General features: G+C 38.1%; 1 protein-coding gene across 8 annotated transcripts in view; it reads right to left on the bottom strand.

The window, feature by feature from the left end:
- The window catches only part of LOC105458068 (neurotrimin), a 165,515-nt gene that overhangs the window by 48,125 nt on the left and 93,670 nt on the right, over positions 1 to 23,720 (bottom strand). For 6 of the 8 annotated variants that reach the window (XR_975484.1, XM_011703124.1, XM_011703126.1 and 3 more), the window contains exon 1: positions 23,456 to 23,589. The exons of the other annotated variants lie outside the window; for them this stretch is intronic. Coding sequence is in view for 5 of the 6 variants with exons in the window: in XM_011703124.1 (XP_011701426.1) it covers positions 23,456 to 23,534 (79 nt within the window). In the remaining variant the exon portion in view is untranslated. Of the gene's footprint in view, positions 1 to 23,455; positions 23,590 to 23,720 lie in introns of those variants that run through there. 8 annotated transcript variants of the gene reach the window in all.

The raw sequence follows: 23,720 nt of genomic DNA, 5'->3' as shown, positions 1-23,720 counted from the left end.
ATATATATATATATATATATACGCGCGCGTATCTGTAACTATATACTTTTACGTCAGAAAATTGTATTAAAATTATTAGATAATGTGCAAAGTGATTCTCGAGAAATAAAAACATCTGTCTCTCAGAGACAATACGACATTTAAGGAATAATGAAGAGTGAACGTATTCACATTCCTTTTACGGCCTATAATTTTCGAAATTATGAAACGCATATGCATTTGCCGTACCGAATGAGTTCTCGTAGTCCAAGGATCATTTCGTTCCGCGCGACGACTATCAGGAGACCCGTTTCCGTGTGTGCTGCTCACGCGTCACGTATGTATTAGGTATAGCACGCCCGCTCGGTTGGGCTGCGAGTTGCGCCACGTATAAGCGTTTTCTCCATCTCGCCTCTCAAGTTTTCACAAAGTACACGGCGCGCGGACTGGAATTCTCGCAAAAAGAACGTCTCGTATGCGCTCGGGGATTCGTCGAAATATTTCCGCCACAGCTGCCTTTCTTATTCCCTCCACTGTTTCTCTCTGTTTCACCCTCTCCCTGCCCCGCGGATAAACGCGGTGGAGCGTATCGTCGCGTCGCGTCCGACGAAACTGGGGGACTGAAAGAGGAGGAAAGACACACGGATTGCATGAACGATACGTAGGCTTCTACTTTATTATGCCGAACAGCCGCACGAACACACAGAGACCGATGCCGCAGGTCAGTCGCGGTTTTACAAAGGACCCTCTTCAACCTTTCATCGAAACGCTTCGCGATCGATTTCGATAGTTCCGCGAAAACAATATAAGAAAACGACGGTATCGCAAACGGATTTCGTAATTGCAAAATTCCAGCTGCTGGAATGCATGCCGAATATATACGCATTCCGGCGTGAGATAGCATCGGAATCGGCCACTTTGGCGTCAGCGACGAATGCACGAAATACATATTACGCATCATACACACACACGCACACATACACACACACACACACACACACATATATATATATATATATATGTATATATGTATATATGCGTACAAATCAAACTTGAAACAATCGCGGCTGAGTCTGAAGAATGACATTTTCCAGTTTCCTCCGAAAGTTAGCTCGTTCAGTATTGCGACAGGATTGTCCTTTCGATGGCAGAAACTTATTTCGCTTTACTGTTATATAGCGAGTGTCGTTTTATTATTCCCGCAACAGGGCGAGAAAACTTGTCACGGAAGACAGGCGAAATTCGTCAGGCCTCCGTCGGACTTGTTCTTTCTCCACGCAGTGATTTAATGCTCCCGCAACGATGCTGCGTGAGGTGGGGGAAGGAGGGTGGTGGTGCGAAGGAGGGTAGGACGCTCAATCAAAATCATTGCTCGCGGTCTAGCGCGGCGGGATGTGCGCGAGAGAGGGCAATTTCGCGAAGTGTGTCGAGATTAGTGGTAGTCCGTTGTCAGTTTAGAGGAAAATAAGTGGGATAAGATGAGGATGAAATGACGGGGCGTATTTTATAGGATAACCGTGCGGAATAGGAATGAGCGCTGAATCCCGGCGCTGTGTATCGACGCGTAAATCACATTGGGAATTGATTTCCTTTTGCCGCTTAACTAATTCCTTTTTGCACATCGTAAATTTGTCATTGATTGTCTATCGTTAGACAGAAGATTTCAATCGTTACATTAATCTTGTCAAGACTCAACAATTTCTCTTATATCTTTCTCGTGACTACCATTTTCACTCACAATATCAGATATATTTACATTGAATAAAAATTGATTGAGCTTGGTAATAACGTAATAACAAAAAAAAAAGATAATAGAACAATAATAAAATAATTTTCAAATTTCTAAATATATCTTTATATCAAATTGCTTTTCATAACCGTATAATTAATTAAACGTCCATTATTTCGTAACCCATTATGTATTGCTTCAATAATGCATCAATTGAATTACCGTCCAATTATAACTTTATCCCAAATAGTAATCGTTTAAAAAGAATATTGCATTGTGAAATTTAATCGCATTTTTGCCAGTCGTAATTAATGTCGAAACGCTTCGATTCGAATTTTTTGCTTAAAAAATTTTGGATATTGTACCGGTCACGGTCGAAATTGCACGTACGCCTCGATCGGCAAATGTTCGATGGTTTCATTATCAATCCATTGTAACGTAAAATCCGAATTCGCCAATCCATCCTCGTTCACAATTTCGTTTCGATATGACGAGCGTGATATCACCCGGATATTGATCCTGGCGTATGACATACACGCGCGTACGTGCAAAGGAGCGCGCGCGCGTGAGCGGCGCACTCTCATCGAAAGCGCACGATTGCGCGGCTGAATCGGTTACTCTGAAGCTTGATTTCAATTTGCCATAATTTCATAGAATTGATAATCAGGATTTCGTGTGTTTCTCCGACCGCACGTCACTAGATGGTGCGATATAACTTTCGCGAAGACGGGAAATGTGCTGCAAATTATTATGTTGATAATATGCACTTGCAGCGTGAATGCGGTGCTGCAAGTTGCATATGAGAGATCGAGAATAAGACAGGAGAGAAAGAGAGATGCGGGAAGCTTGATATTAATGCGAAATCTTGATGCTTTAAAATATGAACAAATGGTCTAAATATCTCGTATAAGATACAATTTCATAATTTCATAATACGCAATGCATGATTACTGTATCCCTATTTGTAAATCAATTAATGTGTTTAATTATTTACAATATTTTGTATTATTAAGATTAATTTATAAATTCTATTAAAATAAATAAATTCCCATTACGTTAATAAACAGTACGGAAAAATGAAAGATTAAGGAGAATAATATATGATTGACCAGACGCATGAATTGTTGATCAACGCATTGTGTAAATTCAAATCGAATGGCAAATTACAAATTAAAATACGCAAATTTTAAATTTCAAAATGTTACATATAAAGTAGCTAACGAGGTAAAAGAAAAACGAGAAAGAGAAAGAGAAAAAGAAAAATTTCATGGCGTTACGCATCAGAACTTCGAGTTCCAAATGCGACCTCGCGAGAATCGTTCGCGTCGCAAAATCTAACGAATTTCGCCGCACTGTACGCCAAGTTATACCCGCATGGGTGAAAGTGCAAAGAAACGATACGAATGTTCCTCTCTCGTGGCTTTACACTACCGCCAAGTATTTATCCGGTTATACGAACGCGAGAATTTGCGGAAGAAGTGGTATCCCGTGCAGAATAACGATGCATTAATTCACGCCTCTTGTAAAGTTATATTTCTCCCGATGTGTGATTTAAATTTTAAAATAGAAATATATAACAGAAAATGTTTGTGGTTAAATTAGAGAGTTATATCAGTTAAGCTAATACAGTTTCGTCTTTAATAATATATTTAAACACACATATTATTTTGTATCTTAATTATTAGAAATTGGTTTGCAATTTTCTTTGGTTATTAGAACTCTAGAAATAATAACTCTTTATCGACCGTTATTTTTAACGATATGCTTTTTGGCTTTGTGCGCGGAGAAACAATTCAAGTCGTAACGTAGGATTTCGCTTGCAGAGTAAACGACAATCGCATTGTTTCGTACCTCGAGTATGTCGGTCATTGAGAGGAAGGTGGAAATAACCCAGTATACGGTGGTGGCGGTAGAATCAACGACGAATTGCCGTGATATATATCGTTTTTATTATGGAGGACTCACAATAACCCACTACTCGATTTAGAGTCCCAAGCAGTCCCCGCAGAAACTCGGCATTGGAAGGGAAGGAGGAAAACGAGGTGGGTAAAGTGGAGATAGCTCGCGTGAGAGACAAAGAGGCAGCAAATGTCCAACCGAAGGGTGAGATACGCGAGGTTTCTATGGGTTTGCGGTGGGAAGCCGTTAAAGGGAGAGCGTACCCGCTGACGAGGCTTTCCCTAGGTGCGCCGGCACCTAGTTGCTGGACCGAGCTTTCACGATGAACGGAAGAGGGGGAGGGGGGAATGGTAGAGAGGGAGAGAGACGAGGGACGGGAGTGACAAGAGGTACCCCGCGCCGGAACCGAAGGGGACGAGACGGGGCGAGAAACGGGGGTGAGGGGGGAGGGGAGGAGAGCGGGATGTGAAATCGTGGGAGGACGAGGGAATTGAGGATCGGTGGAAGCGGAGAGCCGAGCTCAGCGCGGAATCGCCCGGCCGGAAAACGCGACACCACCGGAAGATTGCACTATCGCGCACCCACTTGTTTTCTATCCCCTCGTCGTGGCCTTTCGCCCCTGCGCCCCTGCTGCGCTCCGGCGTTATCCCGCTCCCCCACTCCTCCCGGGGCGCACCACGCGTCTCGTCTTTCTCCTCAGCATGCACCAGCCGATTCTTCTATCCAACAGCGTATATACAAATCCGTTTCGTCGGTTTCCTTTGTTCCGCTCGGGTCACCAGACCCCAATTCTCCAGTGGCCCGGTACGCACACACACACACACACACACATACACACACCCGCTCGATTTTCTGTAAAACGTGCGATTCCTCGCCCAACGAAACTACCACATTTCTTCCGTCAAACGGAGGAAGCGTCCGGCGAGTGAATTTCGGAAGCGGTAAAGAGGTGTAGTTTAGAGGATGAAGATGCCGTCGCTTAGGACTTTGCTTCGCAATGCCGGGCTCCGTTTTATGGCGCACCAGCGAGGGCGCGCACCGTTGATTAAAACTCGCTGCTTTCCACTTTGAGATTCTTTCACTCAAAGTCGACATTACCTCGTTCTTCCTGCGTGATATGCACGTGTGCGATTCCACGTACACGTTTTGTTTAATTTCGCAATTCTCGTTTGAGACGCGCCTGACTCCGGACATTTTTAATTAGAGTTGCGTTGCCTCGGTTAAAAAACAATATTAAATAAAGAGAGACAATTATAAATGCAATAATTGCATCAAATTTTCCCACAAAATTGATATTATAATTAGTACAGTATTTACATATTTAAACAAGATCATAAAATTTCCTCGAACGGCGAACGCCAATGCCTTCTATTAATTTTAATAATTTACTTTTTCTTGAATAAAAATAGAAAAATGTTTCAAATCTGTAAATAAGTGTGTCCCATGGAATTACGATACAGACTAGATCTAAAGATATTACTGCCTAAAGACCTGGATTTTGCAGATTGCGATGCGAAACAGCAGGTCGTTGCTATCAACGAATAAAAATCACTCAACGGGAAAACGTCGCGGCCTTTACGCGCAGTAGTTCGACCTAAGTCCCACTCAGTTTAACTAAGACTCCAGAGTATACCGGGCTTGATTTTACGGGATCAACGCAGCACCGCCGGTTTCGTTGATTAAAACTCCTCACTTCTCTCAAATCGCCGGAACTCGTATGGGACAAAATGAAGAAAGAGAGAGAAAGGAGGCGAGAAAAGAAAAAAAGATCTGCAGCGCGCGGTGACTGTCGAGGGAATGAAAGAAGGCGCAAGAGCCTCCTTATTCCGGAAATTGAAAAAAGGTAGGAATGGCCATAGCCGACGACGATGAGAGAAAAAGAGAAAGAGGGGTAAATGGGAAAAAAAGGAGAGAAAGATAGAAAAATGTAATGAGGGAGGAGGGGGTGAAGAAAAGAAAGGAAACGGAAGGGTCTGGTTAGAGAACGGAAACTGCACGCAGAGCGCGTTTCGCGAGAATGCACTTATGCATTGGAATTCCCTCTTCGAGTGCGCGGCGACGGAGCTGGTAATAGGGACTTCGCCACTAGCATCTTACACGAAGCTGCGATTTTCCTTGCGGCGAGGAAGAAGGAAACATAAACTGCGGACGAGGACGAGCGTCGCGAGCGGGGCGTGCGCGCGGACGAGGGGGATGGGGGGAGGTAAAAAGAAAGCGACATACGCGGCCGAGAGACGAGAGATATAGCTCGATAAGTATGAGCGAGTGTGTCGTACGGGCCGAAACGAAGTTTGCCAGACTCGAGGTTGCCAAACGCGACTTCGGAGAGAGCCGAGCGGTAGAGCGACGCAGGAAGAACAAATATGTACCCGAGCCTGGTTCCGACGGATAAAGGATTTTCCTTGAACATGACGTAAGACTTTCCTAAGATAACGGCTCCTCTTATTTTCCCCGGTTCCTTTTTACTCATAACGCAGTCATTTTCATCTGCAGGCGTTTACGTAGGAAAATCGCGGTAACGATATAATAATCAGCGTTGAAGATTTCGTCGTAAATCTCGACGGGCGGAAAATACGTGCCGCGGCGTCCTCACTGACGTTTCGCACTGGATCATTGTGTTGGAAACAGTTGATTTTCGGGACACGCTACGCTTCTCACGCGCGCGACTGTCCTACGACTGCTGTATACGAGAGTAGCCCTAAGGCACGGAATAAACTCACTCCAAGATACTTGCGAGGCGAGTGTTTGGCGCTACGTGTGCAGCTCGGCGTAGCGAAGTTTGCATCGAGACTGCCAGCCGCAGGTCGTAAGGACAAATCCGTTTTCGAGTTTCGTTGGGTTACTGGCGAACAAGGAAATTTCCTCGGTCACCAGTACGAATCTCAAATTAAGGTGGCGATACACGTAAGGCGCATGAACATAAACAGACATATTTAACTGTACCTTTCATATATGTACATACGTATCTATATACATATACATAGGTACCCGCACACAGATATTATATAATGTATATATATTTCTCATGGGAAAGGTTAATGCTACAAATCAATGATGTCTAAAGTTTAACGTAGCCCAAGGCACGTTACACGCGGTAACGTGTAATTAACCCCTTAACCCGTGAGCCGACAACGACTTTATAGCATCCTGAGTGTACATCCGGTGGTGTCAAGCCACCTATCCCAGTACCGAGCGGACGTAATTTACTACCAGCCGGAGCGCGGCAGTATCAGACAAATCGGGCGCTTCTTGCGGCAATCGCGTCGCGCGTTCACGGTCCAGTTTGCGATAGCGCGATCGGGGTACAGATAAGTACAAATATCGATTCATCGTAAGGCGTAAGTAGCGAGCAATTTCCACCAATTGGCAATATTCCGCGTCGTTGGCGGTCGATCGGAGCGAGCCCTGCCAGTAATTTCAAACCAATTCGCTAGAACCATTGACAATACGTTCCACCTGCACTAAAACGCGTCATTTTATGAATACAGTCATTAATCGGATCGTATTAGCAACTTTGAAGTACTCCCGTTTTTGTCGACTAATCCGTTATCATTTTAATCGCAAGCATAAGTCATCGACAGATTTACGTCACACAGGCTGGAAGAGATAATTGGTGACGTCCGCGGCGTTTCAGCGAGAATCGATAAGTACAATCGATCGTTAAAACGCGGTAGAAAGTTCGCTCCATGAAGTGTAAATTTTTAATCAAGTGGAAAAAGCGGGGACCCTCATGCTGCCGATCCCGCTTTCATTCCCCGCATGGAAACGCAGAGTTACGGGGAAAGTTGGATCGCCGTTAGTTGGATGGAAAACTTGTGAGTTTTAACTTCCATCCACCTTCGAGTTCAAAATTATGTACACAATTGTCTACAGAAATATTCATCTTATTTTTTTTTAAATTATCAATATTATAAAATATAAGCTATATTGACAGCTTTCCAATTCTTCGGAGTTAAATAATCTCGTCGTAATAATTTTTAATGATATATACAGATGAAATGCTTCAATTTTTAAATAATGTTGAATAGATATTACTTCAATAAAATATGTTTTTTGTTTGGCCTATACTTATAAATGTAATTTTTTCGAATAAAAACTGTAATTATATTTCTTATTAGTATTACAGAATACCGTTTAACGTAATAAAAACGATGTATTGTATTGTATTACATTGTATTGTACTTGCCATGAATTAACGAGCATTCAATATATTGGATTTTTAAAAATTTTTCGTAAACGCGAATTAGCTACCTTCTTTTTAGGAATTAAGTAATATGACATGCGGAAAATTGCATAGAAATTCTACTTGGCAATCCTAAGCAAATTCGGTAAAGTTTTAGTCTCTCCGACTTCGCTCTACCTAGATAAAGTTCTCGCGATTCTGCCAGGAATAACACGGTAAACGTATTCCTTAAACCGGAAGTTTATCAGGGAATCCCGGCTGTGGTCAAGCGGATTCCGCTACTCCTCACACACACACAAAACACACACACACATACCTATCGACCCCTCTATTCTCCTGCACTTCAGGGGCGCAAAATATTCGAGCAATTTGGTGACACTGCCAAGCGTCCGTTGGGGTCTTTTTATCCGTGGTGTTAGCCGGCTTAGTTTTATCGTGGACGCATTATCCTTCCTTCCCTTTCCTTTCATCTCTTTCCCGTTCCTATACCCTTCGCGCATGTTTCTTCTCTCTCTCTTCAACTTCTCTCTCGATATCACCGCGTCTTCCTCTCTCCTTCCCTTACCCGGCCGTGATACCAACTACATTCCGGCTCTTACCTATTCTGGATTAATGCCAGTGGTCTTGCCATCCCCGAATCTCCTCTCTTCGCCGCTTCGAACGAACATCACCTTCCAACCCCGTCCCCATCTCTTTCCGTTCTTGTCTATCGTACACATTCTCTCTCTCTCTCAATCTTTCCTTCTTCCCTGTTTTCCGACGCTCCGCCGGAGCGGTATATAGATGTAAAGCTGGCAGTCGTAAACGAAGAATTACGAAGTCGAGCGTCGCTGCCGGCGGAGGGCATCGTGTATACTCGCTGTCGCGCTCGGTTTACCCTTCTAAGTCGAACCTCGGAGTTCAGATCTCGTCGCCTTTACATCACCCGCAGCGGGTGTTAGAGGATGACGAGACATGCTTATCGCAGTGGAAAATGCCAACCCTCCTTGCGGACGATCATTCATAGAACGTAATATACCGCTTAAACTTTCATTTATGATTATTCAAACATGTAGATATTTAGATTTATTTGCGTACATAATATATGTACAAATATACTTTTAATTATTCTAGTAAAAGATTTAATTGTAAGTAAAATTGTACAATTATGATAATATTACGTATTAAAGTAAAATAATTTGTGTAATATGTTTTTTTATATTGCGTAAAATTAATTTTATTTGTATTGTATTTATGCCTCTTAATTCAATGAAATCTACAATAATTTAGTTATTATATTTATTCGACCATATCATTAATATTTTCTTTTATCATGAATCTCCAAGACAAAAATATTACGTTATCTATTTGTATCACAAAATGTTTCAATATAAATTATCTATAACACAAATAATGTTAATTCTTTTAATAACAAAGAATGCAAAATTTCCTGAATGTAGGTATTTGCTTATGAGAACTATTATTCGCCGTTTAGCATTTAGAGACGGTAATTTAATCAATTCATGTAACCATATTCGATCCAATAGAAAGCAATCGCGCATATGAAATATATTTGGTAAAATGTATTATGCTACAGAGTATTATAGGTATATACGTATTGTATTAAAATAGATTTAATACGTATCAAAGAGATGGCCCGCGCTAATTCTATCATTAAATAGACCTCGCTCTACATAGCAACGCACCGATTACATATCGCCTCATTAGTAATACATATGTGTGAGAAAGAGATACATAAAGTGATAGATAGATAGTTGGATACATAGGAGAGAGAGGGAGGAAGGAAGAGAGAGCGCACGTTAGTTAGTACCTAAATATTACACATTAAACAGTCATCTTATATCCATCGCAATCTATTTCAATTACGAACGCTAAAACAAACAGTTTCACGACACCCCGGGGAATCTGGCCTCGAATTTCGTGCTCCTCGGAACGATCGTCTTATCTTGACGTATCGTCGGTGCGCGTCCCCGTAGTTACGTCGAAGATGATTTAAGGAGATAGATTTGCGCGCCATCCCGGGTCTCACCGGTTTGCCATAGACCCAGCGTAGGGACACCTTAATTGGTTTAGGTTTTCCTGGTATCGGATTTTACGAGGCGATCGGTAAGAAATACAGTATTCCGTACGCTTAGCATCATAAAGATAACTATCACGCAAAAAAAAATTACCACGACGTCGCGTTGTCATAGTAATTTATCGGAAAAAGGGTTGATTGCTACTCTTTTTATCAAAGGGATCAATCCTAGACATATAAATAAATTTATAAATATAAATATATACATATATATATATATATATATGCATGTATTCGTAATGTTGTAAAATTGCACAGTCGAATGGTCCGCACAACGAAAATTCCTGAGCGTAAATTGCAAGAGTGGAATTCATTTTAGAACCATGTATACATGGCTTTGCGAGGAAAATCCTAAGGGGATGGTACGGCTAACGTTTATACCGCGAAAGTTTTTTTTACTGCCGTGTACATGCATGAGCGTGCCGACAAGCGCTTTATTCCCCTGATTTGCTGCACTTTTCACGCACGTGACAAAGTAGGCCGACAGCGGCATTGTGACGCATACGCTGCGATGTGTTCCAACTGGGACGATTTGATGCCATGAGAATAACGATCATTACCAATGCTGTTGGCAATACATCGTCACAGAAAAAAATTTGCCAACATTCTAACTTCAGTCGTATAATGAAGTAAAACGTATGCAATTTTAAGAACAATTTCTTTTCGTGCAATCTTCTAATTAGACATTACTTGTTTGACGAATATAAATCTGCAATATTAGCTACTTTAACAAATAAATCTTAAATTTATATTGTTAAAATAAAATGTTTTAAATCAATTAAAATTTTATTTATTTGTAGTTCTAAAAGTTAATTTATTTACATTTATTTAAATAATTCTGATTAAGGGATATATTTACAAAGTTTGTTCTACTTCTTGCAGAATCCTTATAGATACTTTTAAATTATTAATTGTTTTGATTGGTGTTTAAAAAAAAGTTTATAATTATTTTAGCTTTCTATATTTATTTTTTATAACTTTTTAATTTTTTTTAAAAGCTAGTTCTTTATATGTAAATTGATTATATTACATAACTAACCATATCGCATAATTTGATACTACTTCCTTTTTCTAATGAGAATAAGATACTCTTTATTAATTAAATTCCGTTTCATTTAAATTTAAGGATTAATGTAATGGGCGATAATATACTCTTATAAAATAATTTTGCATTTTACTAGAACATTTACAGCTTCTAACTTTTGCACTCAATTAAATTTCTGTTCCACTTCTTCTCATGCATGTTAATAAACTAAAAAGATTACCGTTACGTCATATACATATCAAGTAGTTTCAAGATTTTTATTAACATTTTCTTTTTAAGGCTTTCAGATCTACAAGTTTTTAGATCTTTTCTTTACAGTTCAACTTCTCGGTCAGATGTAATTTCAAACCTGAGTTGCTCGTAAAAATGCATAATTCCCAACTACCTGTAAGCTATTAAATTTAATTTTAACCTCTACAAAAGTTCTTGGCCGGACGTTGATATGGCATATAATTTCAAGAAATTGCCGGTGAAATTAATCCGATAAATATTACATCGGCGAACATTACGGCAATAATGCTGGGCGACATTACCGCAAAAGTTACACACGTCGTTATTACACACACGCACACAGTCGCGCGGCCCTTCTAATTACCGCGCCATTGTTGAACGGCGCCAAGTCATCGCGAACTACTTTTACTTCCCTATGCTTTTAACCGCGCTGTAAATCCACGCTCGTGAAATATTCCAATTATAATTGGCTCTAACTTTTTTCATATGGGCCGGGGACTTACAGCCGCGGACGAGAAAATTATTCTCCATGGACCCGCGGGTTATGCAACTCGGTCAACCAAGAGAGACCGTACCGCGGGCGCGCTGGTCCACGTACGGTCATTACATTAGAACACGTGGAATTGGAAAATTCGCTGCTAGCACTGTCTCTCGTTGAACCCTCGTAGTCGAGGTTACGCGATTTGCCATGCGATTTCAAATATTCCTTTAGAAACGACCTAGGCATTACTTTATACTCGGATAAGTCCTTTCAAAAGCATCGCTTCAAAGGATGTGTTAAAAGCCTTGGAAGTAATAATAGGATTTCGCTTTGTTCGCGAACGTGCCAGTCCGGTTACGCCTAGCTGCAATAAGTATTACAATAATTGACGTGACTCGGCGTACGGTGAATAAAGGGAGAAACCATACTTGCATTCATCGACCATACTGACGTTCATCACGGCACATAAAGCTACGCCCATTCTATGATGTACGGCTAATGGACGTAATTACTGTGTTGGCAGTAATCGTTATTCGTGCAAATCATTATTATTAATGTGTGTACTATCTTCTCTGTGTACATACGTGCATTGTGTATATGTATGGCGGCGCGATACGTTTCCATAAATTCCATCTTAACAATCAATGCTTGTATATCCATTCGCGAAACATGGCGATACCAGCGCGTGTGCATACAAAGATATTCTAGATAACATTAAATTTGCAAAAATGTACAAGGCTCTTAAATCAATGCGAATTAAATTCTAGATATTCCAGAATCGTGATAAAAAATTTATTTAACGCGCACACATTTCTGTCTCATTAAAAGCTCACTTTCATGTAGACTGATATTTTCGTTATATGATCGTGTAAAAATTTTATGCCACAGAAATATCTACGCCTGCTACTAACAACGTATTACAGCAAGGAAAGCACTATTATCAACCTTCATACGCGGAATATTACGTTGTACGTGATGTCGGTACACTACAATGGGAACTTGCGTGCATGTATATCCGCGTGCACGTGTCTGCGTATGGAGCTCACGTTCTGCGCTTTTGTCATGAATTTTCATGCCAAATTTCATGCATATACATTCATAAATACAAATCTCATATTTTTTAAGTAAAATGTTGGGTAGCTTTATATGACTGAAGGATTTATTATCCGTAGAGCTGAGGATCTCTCCGAGAACATTACTAACCGCGTTATCTTTGTTGACGTATTTAAAATGTTCAACATTTAAATACATTATCATAATGCATTTTAAGGCTACTTAAATATGTATACATTGCGCTATAATAAAATATTTATTTATGTGATATTGTGGAATTTTACAATTAAAGATGTACGCTTGTTAACAAGTTAATAGCTGAAATTAGTTTTTCTCACTCGATCTAATCTGTTCTTTTAATAAAGATATTCAATAATTTATTGTCTGAAGTTATTCTTATGTAAAAACAATATTAATACTTTTCTTGTAGTCTTTTTTCTATTGATTTTCGCTAACGTTATAAATAAAACTTTTTCCCGTTATTTCATAAAATACAAATTCTCAAACTCGTGGAGATTGTGCATCCATCAATTTTATACTGTACGATGCGACATGTCAGTCACGTCGCGAAGATTCTAGATACTTTCTCCATTTTACATGAAGCACCGACTTTTCACGAGAGCGAAGTAGAATCTCCAAGAAATGCCGATAATTTTACGGTATACGATATACTATTTCAAATTTTCTGACATTTCGTTTTACCCACAATAAAATTCTGTAATAATATTTAATTTTTTAAATAATTTAAAATAGAAAACATTTCGAGAAAATTATATATCTTCTTCATAATATTTTATCTTTGAAACATTAATATCCAATAATATCCAAATTTAAATTTCGTTATAATAAGAATTATTTGAAATTGAAGAAAAACATTTCTTTATTTATTCAAAGTTTTTTATTTAAAATCCTAAAAACTATTTTAAAAAGCATTTTGATGATTATATTCAGAAAAATTTGCTAGGATTTATTCATAAATTATTTAAAAAAGTATGTATATAATAGCTCACATTGTTGCTATTATCGGCTCTTATACATATATACATTTATATTATATTTAATTAAAGCTTGGTCTGTCGGCGGCTATTTTGTGATTGAATCTTTCTACATAAATGTAATAGGAAAAGTGCTTTTGACTGTCACTAATTTCATTATATTATACAAAGAATCAAAGAATGAAACGAAAGAGAGAACGAGAGAGAAAGAGAGAGAGAGAGAGAGAGAGAGAGAAAGAGAGGAAAAGAGATAAAGAGAGAATACAATATCTGAGCAAAAAATTTATCTATTATTTGAAACGTCGCAACGTGATTGAAGAGTTTCAAATCTCCGAATATAAAATATCGATGAAATAGAGATTAACAAAAGAGCATGGCTATTAATGCGCGATAATGTTTCGCAATAACGCTGCACTTGATATTGGAAATGTGAATATTAGAGAGAATGTATAGACAGTCCTATAATTTCGACAAGCATGTTTAATAAAAAAGTGTAGAACCTCTTCTGTCAAAATTATTTGAAATAAAATAAATTGATTCCTATATTAAAAATTTTTTTATTAAAGAAGACCATAAAAGATTGCAATGCAGGAAAAAATAATGATAATTCATTTTATGTAAATGTTAATATACAATATATAATTGAATTTTGGAACGCATTATTGAAAAAACCAATGTAAACATTTGTAATTATAAATGCAAAAAATAACAATCACATTACTTTAGAAACAAGATTAATGTTTCAAGCTTTTCATTCGTTTCATTCGTAATTTGATAAAATATATTGTCTTGCCCCTTGCAGAATCGATTATGTGGATTGCTGATAATTAAACATTCTTCTCTACTTGAAGAAATATCAAGAGCTAACCACGATCTACAACGTATGCATTTCGTCTATAATGTGAACCATTTCCGTGAACATTGCTTGGAACGGTTCATGTCCGGAAGTAATTTAAGCCTGGGAACGGGTTAAATTTTCTTCCAGTTCGACGGGAAAGGTCAGTCGGGCGCGATATAATGAAATATCGATTACGCGGTCTGCGGCATTACCGAAATCGTTTTCCTGGCACTCGCTCACGTTGGCCCAAATTATTCCGCTCACTGCATCTAGATACTTTTATATGTATTATTTTTGTTATACATACACACTTGCCATTTTTTTTAGATATTTCCTCTTAAACGAAAATTTTTATTTTATGCGTAATATTTGTATATAAATGTTCAGTTTAACTTAATTGCAGTCAAAATATATTTTAATAAATAAATAATTAAAAAAATACAAAGAATATTTAAAATATTTTATACAATTAAAAGAGAAAGAGACAGAGAGAGAAAGAGAGAGAGAGAGAGAGAGAAAAATGCCAATATTTATCAATATAAATATTTTTTCGCACACATTTATTAAATATGAAATTAAGTTTGAAATTTAAATTTGGTATAAATTTGGGAAATAAAAAAGTTTTATAAGATTTTCGATTTGATTTTTGGTATCCCAGTATAACTCGCAAAGAAAAATTAACCTCGATTTGATTGTAGGATAAGATCGAATAGAGAAAGAGAGAGAGAGAGACACTCGGGTGATCCATTACACTTTGTACGAACGGGCCACTCCTTCCAATTTTTTTTTTTTATACGTGCAACGAAATGTGTGTATTTCCGCGACGACCGAGAGAACAACGAGCGCACATCTCCCGGCGGAATTCGCGCGTAATAGTGCCTGCGCGCACGCTCACTTGTTCATACAGATAAATTTCCATGGTGGCGAGGGGCATACGAGCGGCACGGCTTCGTTTTGCGGGGCGTAATTGCCGCTACCGAAATCGATGAATATTTCAGCGCGTACAGTGGCGCGCGGGTACGAATGCAGCCGCGTACTTGTGCCTGCACACCTCACAACGCGTACCCGCCGCACACGTACTCCCTTACCCGCCCACTCCTCTCGCTTTCACTCACCCACCCTCTTATTCTCGCCCTCGTATCACAGTATCTGTCCTGTATCCTCCCTCCCCCCGCCCTTCGCTCCTTTCCCCAGCGCTATAGCAACGACCGGCGAATATGTTTATTCATGCGGTTATTTATTAGTTCGGGCAATTAGCATTAATTAGCGCAATCTGGTACTCCGTTCTACCTCGCAGCGGCACGTCCGCAAGCCGCGAGCAGCGCGACATTGTGTGGTCGTAATGTTTTGGCGGTACACACAACGAGGCCGGCAACGGACTGCGAGTTGCCGGCTACGATTAGATTTGCAAACTCTGATGACTTTCTTCCTGGATCTATTATGAGCAAGGAAAGATAATCGCAAATGTCTTCATTAATGCCTCCTGTTTCTCTCTCTCTCTCTCTCTCTCTCTCTCTCTCTCTCTCTCTCTCTGCGAAAAGATTAATAACTATAATTTTCTTAGGATATAAATCAAAACATTCCGACTAAAATGTTAAATTTTCTTGGTATCAGATTTTTGGTGATTTAGTAAAATTTAAATTCAATTTATTACTTTTAATAATATACGTAAGGCAATAGAATAAATGAAATAGACTTTATACATAATTTTATTAGAAACAGTTTTATAAAGCGATTAATTGTTAATAAATCTTATTTTAATTATTTCAGTAAAGTTTCTACTTATTCTGTTGTTTGTTATATTATAACAAATTATAATTATTATATAGATAATATCAATAGCTTCACGATTTATTTCTGGTTCGTTATCAAAGTAAAACAAATGAAACCAAATTTTCGCTTCCAATTATTACAGTTATCCGTATATATTGTATTATTGGCTAGTACAAGCTGCAAGTGCAAATAAATGCACAATGAATTTAATTAGTTTGACGCGACATCATAGATAGTATTCCCATGAGGAAGAGAGGAAAATAGAGTTAAGTGAATGTTTCAGAGATAACATATAGCCTATTTTCTGGCGCACCGTAGACATCATTTCGTTTTATGACCGCGTGCAATCAATTTGTCGCTTCATTCTGATACTTTTTTCATTGGTCAATCTTATGTAGTTACGAAGCAAGTTGTGGCCGAAGTTTTCCCGTTTCTCGCGTCACGTCACGTACAGTTCATAGAAAACAGAATCAAAAGTTAAATGACAGCCACGAAGGATAAAGAACATGATGTGGCAATTCAATATCAAACTGCGGTTAGAAAACAAAATAATTTGATTTTCAAATATCTACATGTGCTCATACTAATTTTGCAGAATTTAACGAAATACACGAGGAAAAACGTTTATAAACTAATAATATTCTGATATTTAAATTAGGTTTAAAAGAAAAATATGAAGTTCTAAACGGAATACAAATTCTTAGGTAATAAAATTTAATTTATAAAAAAGTTAAAATAAAAAACAAAAATTACTTTCGACTATTATACAGATATAAGATATTATGCAAATAGATCAAATAGATGGATAAATAAAATTAGAATCCTTTTAATATCCATATTTTCCTTTTAATTTATTTTCCATAATACTTTTCTATTTATCTAAATCTTATTTTAATTCTGTAGTTTAAATAAAAATTTCTACTCCAAAAAATTGAAATGTAAAACCAATTTATATGACTTTAATTTCAGTCAATTAATATGCGAGTAACTGAATATTTACAAACAGAACGGTGATTCATATTCGAGAAATTTTATATTCGTTAGCTTCATTACAGAAGGGGTAATAATATTCGGCCAGTAGAAGTAGGAAATACGAAAATCTGATTATTCGAGGTCATTATAATACGATACCCATTTTCCGAATTCATTGCGCCCACCCGTGTTATTCATGCGATAATAGAACAGAAAGGATTGGCAAGATACTGGGCAGGCCAGAGCATTAGCATAAATCCGATAGAGATTCCCGGTATTATGAGGATCCAAATTCCTGGCCGTTAAGCCTGTCCTCTTTCCCCCGCGTTACTAACCCCGCTATCGTGAATACGGCGCACCGGTTCGTGCAGCATGCGGCGTTCGCGAAAAGACAATGGACTGCGATGGCGAGAGATGGAGTAAGAGAGTTCATTAGTCGCCGCCGCGTCTCTCTTTGCATTAAGTATTGATAACGGGGGGAACTCTCGAAATAGGCGGGCGAAAGGACCGCCTCGACGGGGACGCGGAAGTGGGACGCGGTCTTTGTCCCGTAACTATACTTCTTCGCCGGAATCTACGATCGCGCGCGCGGGAAAGTTAGGTGAGAGAGGTATCGTCTTGGCGTTGTCACGATGACTACTTGCCCGCGGAATTCGTCTTTGGTATCGGGCTGAGTACAAGTAGAGACACATTGCAGATGCACTGGTGGCAAAGGTACCACATCAAAGCTCACCCCCCGAGCCGACTTCGCGCACCAATCCCCAATTATCGTCGAGTGTGCCTGTAAAGTCGTTTCCTTGAGTCGCTCTCGTTGTCGCGCTCTAATCGGTTGTCAAGTAGCGGTTTCTACGTGTAATACGTTCAGTTAACGACCTACTTCTCCAAATCAACGAGCATATACAGCGGAGTTATGTTCGTCGGTGACGTAATTATTTTGGCACGATAAGTGAATTCTCTTGAAAACGCTTACGCAGATAATCATTCAAGCCTTTTCAAAAACTCTCTTTTTTTGTAGAATATATGGCGCAGTATTCAACAATTTCATTTTTCAAATGAAGAACAGTATGGAGCTAAAAAATAATTAAACATAGAAACGTTACTTATTTTTTCATGTATATGAATAACGAAGACAATGGTCGTTATTCAACAATTGAGAGAGGCTGAATGAAAATACATCGCACAAAAATAATTTTAGTTTGAATACGTAATCATTATAACGATGTTTTTATTTATGGAAATAGGATAATGTGCGCTGTGCTCGAAAGACGCGGTGACCCATATTACACCAAATAAGCATGATTAATTGCCCATGATTCAGCTTAACTCTTCTGTTTCTCCGGGCATAAAGTAAGGGTAATTTCTGATAAATGATGCTTTGTTCAACGTCCAATTAGTAAATGTAGCATGTAATAACAGTAGCACAAAAATAAATTTCAAATTGCGAAGTTGCGTAAACTTTAAGGACACGATACGTCCTCGAAATGTGAGATCTGCATTTTTTTTTTAATCTGTTAATGTTAGTGAGTGTAACGAAACTGCATAATCCTTCTAGCGCTGCACCGTTAGAAGCTTATGCTTCTTTCATATAAATTGAAAACATGCATTTTATCACGTCGTGCTCTCTCCAAGTTTATTGGAAACCACGGTAATGCTCATTGATGCAACTTTCCCCTCGAGTATTTGTTCTCTGTACACCGCGCTTAATGCACAAATATATATCGTTTTCTACTGTTCTTTTATCTCGTTTGAAAACGGCAGTCCGAAGAGGTTCAGACGCATATATAGGTATGTAACCGGAAAGGTAATCGTTCGAACGTATCCTCCCAGTTCGGTCGGAGGTACACAGGGACGTTCCCAAGTTTTATTACCTCTGTTTTTGTCAACCCCCGGAGGGGGTAACCGTTTCTTTCTCTTAGCAGTGATATTTCACTATGGCTGAGAGAGAGAGAGAGAGAGAGAGAGAGAGAGAGAGAGAGAGAGAGAGAGAGACGCTTGCCTCTTAAGCGTTTGAACCCATTCGGGCGAGCTAGGTCGAGAAATAAGGAGGAGGCAAAAGGGGATAGTTACCCGCACTGCAGAATTGCCATTTTCCGGCCTCTCCCTACCTATTTTACTCCCCTAATCCCAACGCCATAAATTAGCCGGGACGGAAGTTCGATACGTTAGTCGCATTTGTCCACGGTATATATCCGAAATAAAGAGGACCCCGTGAAATCATGAGTGCGCGCGAGAGACGGCGGAGGGAATTGTTCCCTCGATGCAACGCTCGGGTCCTATCTCACGGTTAACGAAGACCGACCGTACGTCTGTCTCGACTACTTAAGGTATCGATACCTGCACCTCTCTAATGAACAAAAATAGCGACAAATATTTACACCGATCTATTCTCGCGTTATGTACAATTTGTTCTATAAACTAAAATGCAACTGGTCGCTCGTTTACTTCATATCGATATTTTGTGCACATGTCCAGATGTCACATTTCTTCCCTAAACATTCTGTGGAGCGCGTGATCAATATGTTATATAATACAAACGACAAATATTTAGTTATTTCAGAGAGATAGATTTTCGTTCGATTTCTAATTAAATTTAGTTTTGAGATACTGACCATTATTGTTAGATATATTTGCTGTAATACATTTGGTTGCTTAAAATTTATATCTCACGATATTAAATTAGTATCGTGTATAAATTTATTCTATATAGCGGCACAAATACTTTTATATAAATATTATATATATATTTTTAATTATTATTAAAAGAACAATTATAAATTTACTTTATTATTAATTAATAATTATTCCCCCATTATGCATTTATCATGTTAATTAATTACTATAAAAACCTGATATTACTAAAAACATTTTAAATATTAATAATACTTATATCTATCTACAATTTATTAATATAAAATTTGCATTACTGAAACGGATATTTTCATTGTTTCTATATTATCATTTATTATTAATTCTATTTATAATGTACCGTGTAAAATCAAGATATATATATATATATATATAATTACGTGCACGTATAAAAATACAGCATATAAAATTATAAATAAAATTTTCTAAAATCTGATGTAAATTATAGATCGTTTAAAGTAGAATTTCGAATCCAGAAAAGCTAATTTTACTAATTTAATAATAACTAATATTACATTTTGCTCTAGCATCATAATACGTCTTAATAACAATCTGTTGAACCAATATCTCGGTAAATCTTTCATCTAATTTTCATCTCTGAATGACGTCTTGTAGCGTTGTATATTAATGACCGCTCCGCACCATACAACGTGCATACAATGGCATGCAGCGAACAATGGTGCGCATTGGTTCGAATGAGTCAATCATGGCCAATCTAATTTGGGTACGCGTAAGATCGAAGCACATGGAATGTGATTCATGGTCTGTACGTATTATTGACGTGTACTATACAGTAATTTCAACAATATCAGAGATAATTTCTGTAAGACATCCCGAGACACTTTTAATATCTAAAAATCAATGACTATATATTCAATATCTCATTTAATATCTAAAAATCAATGATTATATATTTAAATATAATAATTTCTTAATTTATGTAATGTGCTATATGTATATTAAAAATTATTTATTTGACATTTACTTTTCTCCGTCAGAAGAAATTAAATTAAACCGTTTTTTTTTCTAACATTTAATTAGAAAACGCCCTCCAAACTAACTAAAGTCTAAAATTACTATTTTCTTAACTAGATTTCTCTTAATACTGATTAAAAAATCATATTGAATTACTCATTAACATATATATGTGAAACTTATGCAATAGTTTTCTCTTCAAATTAAGATTAGAGAGAGAGAGAGAGAGAGAGAGAGAGAGTCTGTTAAATTTAATTTTTGTATATAAAATACTATGTATATCGAAATATACTTTAATTAGAATATTTTGATACTTAATTGATTTTTTACATAAAACAATAGCAATGGCTAATAATTAATTGGTATAGTAATGATTGCTAATTTTCTATTATTTATTCGATTTTTGAGATTGTGTTGACTGTACCACACAAAAAAGTAATTTTTAGTTTATAAACAGTCAGAGTGTACGGCATAAATTTTACATACAATCTAAATTACAATGTCGCTTGATGATTTTGCAGGAAAACGTTCTATTTATTCAGTATATATTATACAGAAACGTTGCGTCGCGGTGAAAATATACGTATAGAGAAATGTGAAACACAGTGATCCTCTGACTGAAGTGTAAATAGGAACGCCGTAAAACTAATCCCGGGATTTGTCTCGGATAGCGCTTTGTTATCCTTAAATTAAATGAGTGTCGTGCCGTTGCCAAGGCTTTTTTGGCAGTCAATGTGGGAAGGCTTTCGGTAGGTGGAACGCGAGCTCGAGAAAAGGGAGCGAAGTGAGCGAAGAGAAAAAGGACGATGAGGAAGGTAGAAAAGCTTCACTCGCACTCGTCGTCTCGTCCGTTCGTTATTGTCGGCGGGTAAGGATCGTGCCAGGGATTGGGAAAAAAATTCCCTGCTAGGGAAGGTTTCTCGCCTTCATGAAAACTCTGAGGTTTTATAGATGGGGATAAATAATGTATCAGGATATTGGGGGATAATCGCGCGCCGCGGCAAGAAGAATCGAGGGCTCGGCCAATCGGGTTGGTAAGGGTATCCACCATACCCCCAATGTGTACATCGACCATAATCTCGAGTTTCGTTGAAAACGCGATCGTAGATAAATCAAGGGAAGTTTTTGCGTGTTCTTTGTGCCGGACTCTACCTGAAGAATTTTATCTTGATTCCGAAAGCTGGAGGAAAAGTAGAACCGAGAAAGAAACATGAAGGAGAAATTAAATTTCTCATGATAACGTTATCGCAGACGTATGCGATACTTTGCACATTTTTATCTGCATAAAACCGACACGCTGCTTGATAATGGAGCAATCTACGTTAATAGGAAATTCAGTTTGATAGGCAATCTAATTCGTGGCAACTCGTAAATTTAACTTAAAATATGTAAAACATAGTAACTGCAGAATTTAAAAAAAAAATTCGAACACAATAATAGCGCTTATTGAAATGAAAAAAATATTATTTAATATCTGCAGAGATGTTTGTAAGTTATTGGTAAATTTCATTCAAGTGTGTTCAGTTAATAGTTGGAAAACTTACAATACGCGCGCTGTAAAGTCGCTTTTTCTTGGTAGAAGCGGATTATACAAATAAAATAAAAATGTCGCGTGTACCTATCATGTACAGTTTATCGTGCATGACGCGTCGTTACTTTACTTGCATCGCGGCATGTTACGGCATGTCATTAAATTAATGCTGAAATCCTACAGCACGCAAACTGCCGAAAGTTACCGGTCAACTCAAATCCCAGAATTATATAATCACGGCACTACAAAATGACGTATCAACCTGTTTGCCAATATTGGATTTCAAAAATAATATCGATATATCTACATGTATCTATATGTATCTACTATAAGTAAAATGTTCGTTATGCGATATATTAAGCATCAATCTCAAGGACTGTTTAACTCAGAAAATCATATTTTATTGTAAATTTATGAAATCAAATTGATTGAAACAGTCGAGTAAACTCTGTTTGAAAAAAGATGCTTTTCCTTTTCTTTTTTTTTTAAGTAAATTTTTAAATTTAAAGACAAGCTGTTCGAAATATAATCATATAATATTATTAAGATTTATATCGTTTATAATTTCTTATCAATATAAAAGGGCATAGTTTAATGAACACGCATCAAGAATATGTTTCCGAATAAAACAGATATACAACAAACGCTCATTCAAACCGAACCAAGTTCTAATGATAACTCACCCACCGCATTTATTTGTTTCTTATATTATCTTTTGCACACGTTCGCGTTTATAACTTTAATACAAACTTACGTCACCTACATATGCGGAAAATATCTAAGAGCACTACAAGTTGCAAATGTGAAAAGACGTATTGCGCTACAGCGCGAAATATCGCAACATATCTTGTGGCAATTTTACGATGTAATTAACATTAACTTCGCCGGAGTAGTCGGAAACAAACTTTGCGGAATTGATTCACAGCGCTGTATAAACCAGAATAAGTCACGTACAACCCTATCCACGCACAGAACGTGCCCCTTTCAAACATAAGCAGACAGCAATTACTCTCAGTGTTAGCATACGACGAACTTCATCATCACTGACCTTCCACGAGGGATGGACGAGCGAGGAGCACCTGCGCGACGACGTAAATCGCTGACACAATAATGCGGATCAGCGACATCCATCTAGAACTTGGCGTGACGCCACGACGGGAAAGGACGATTCGCGCCGGAATCTCGGTGCGGACTGACACACGAGGGGTTTACCCGGCTCGGTGGCGGCTGGAGTAAAAGAGAGGGTAAGAAAGAGCGGTAGGGAGAGATGGAGAGAGCGAGTGAGAAAGGGTGAGAAAGAGGGGGGGGAGAGA

The sequence above is a fragment of the Wasmannia auropunctata genome, unplaced genomic scaffold, assembly GCF_000956235.1.
Source record: "Wasmannia auropunctata unplaced genomic scaffold, wasmannia.A_1.0 LD334721.1, whole genome shotgun sequence".
In the NCBI taxonomy this organism is placed as follows: domain Eukaryota; kingdom Metazoa; phylum Arthropoda; class Insecta; order Hymenoptera; family Formicidae; genus Wasmannia; species Wasmannia auropunctata.
Note: the sequence above shows the minus strand (reverse complement) of the source record. Positions and strands in the feature narration are given on the sequence as shown.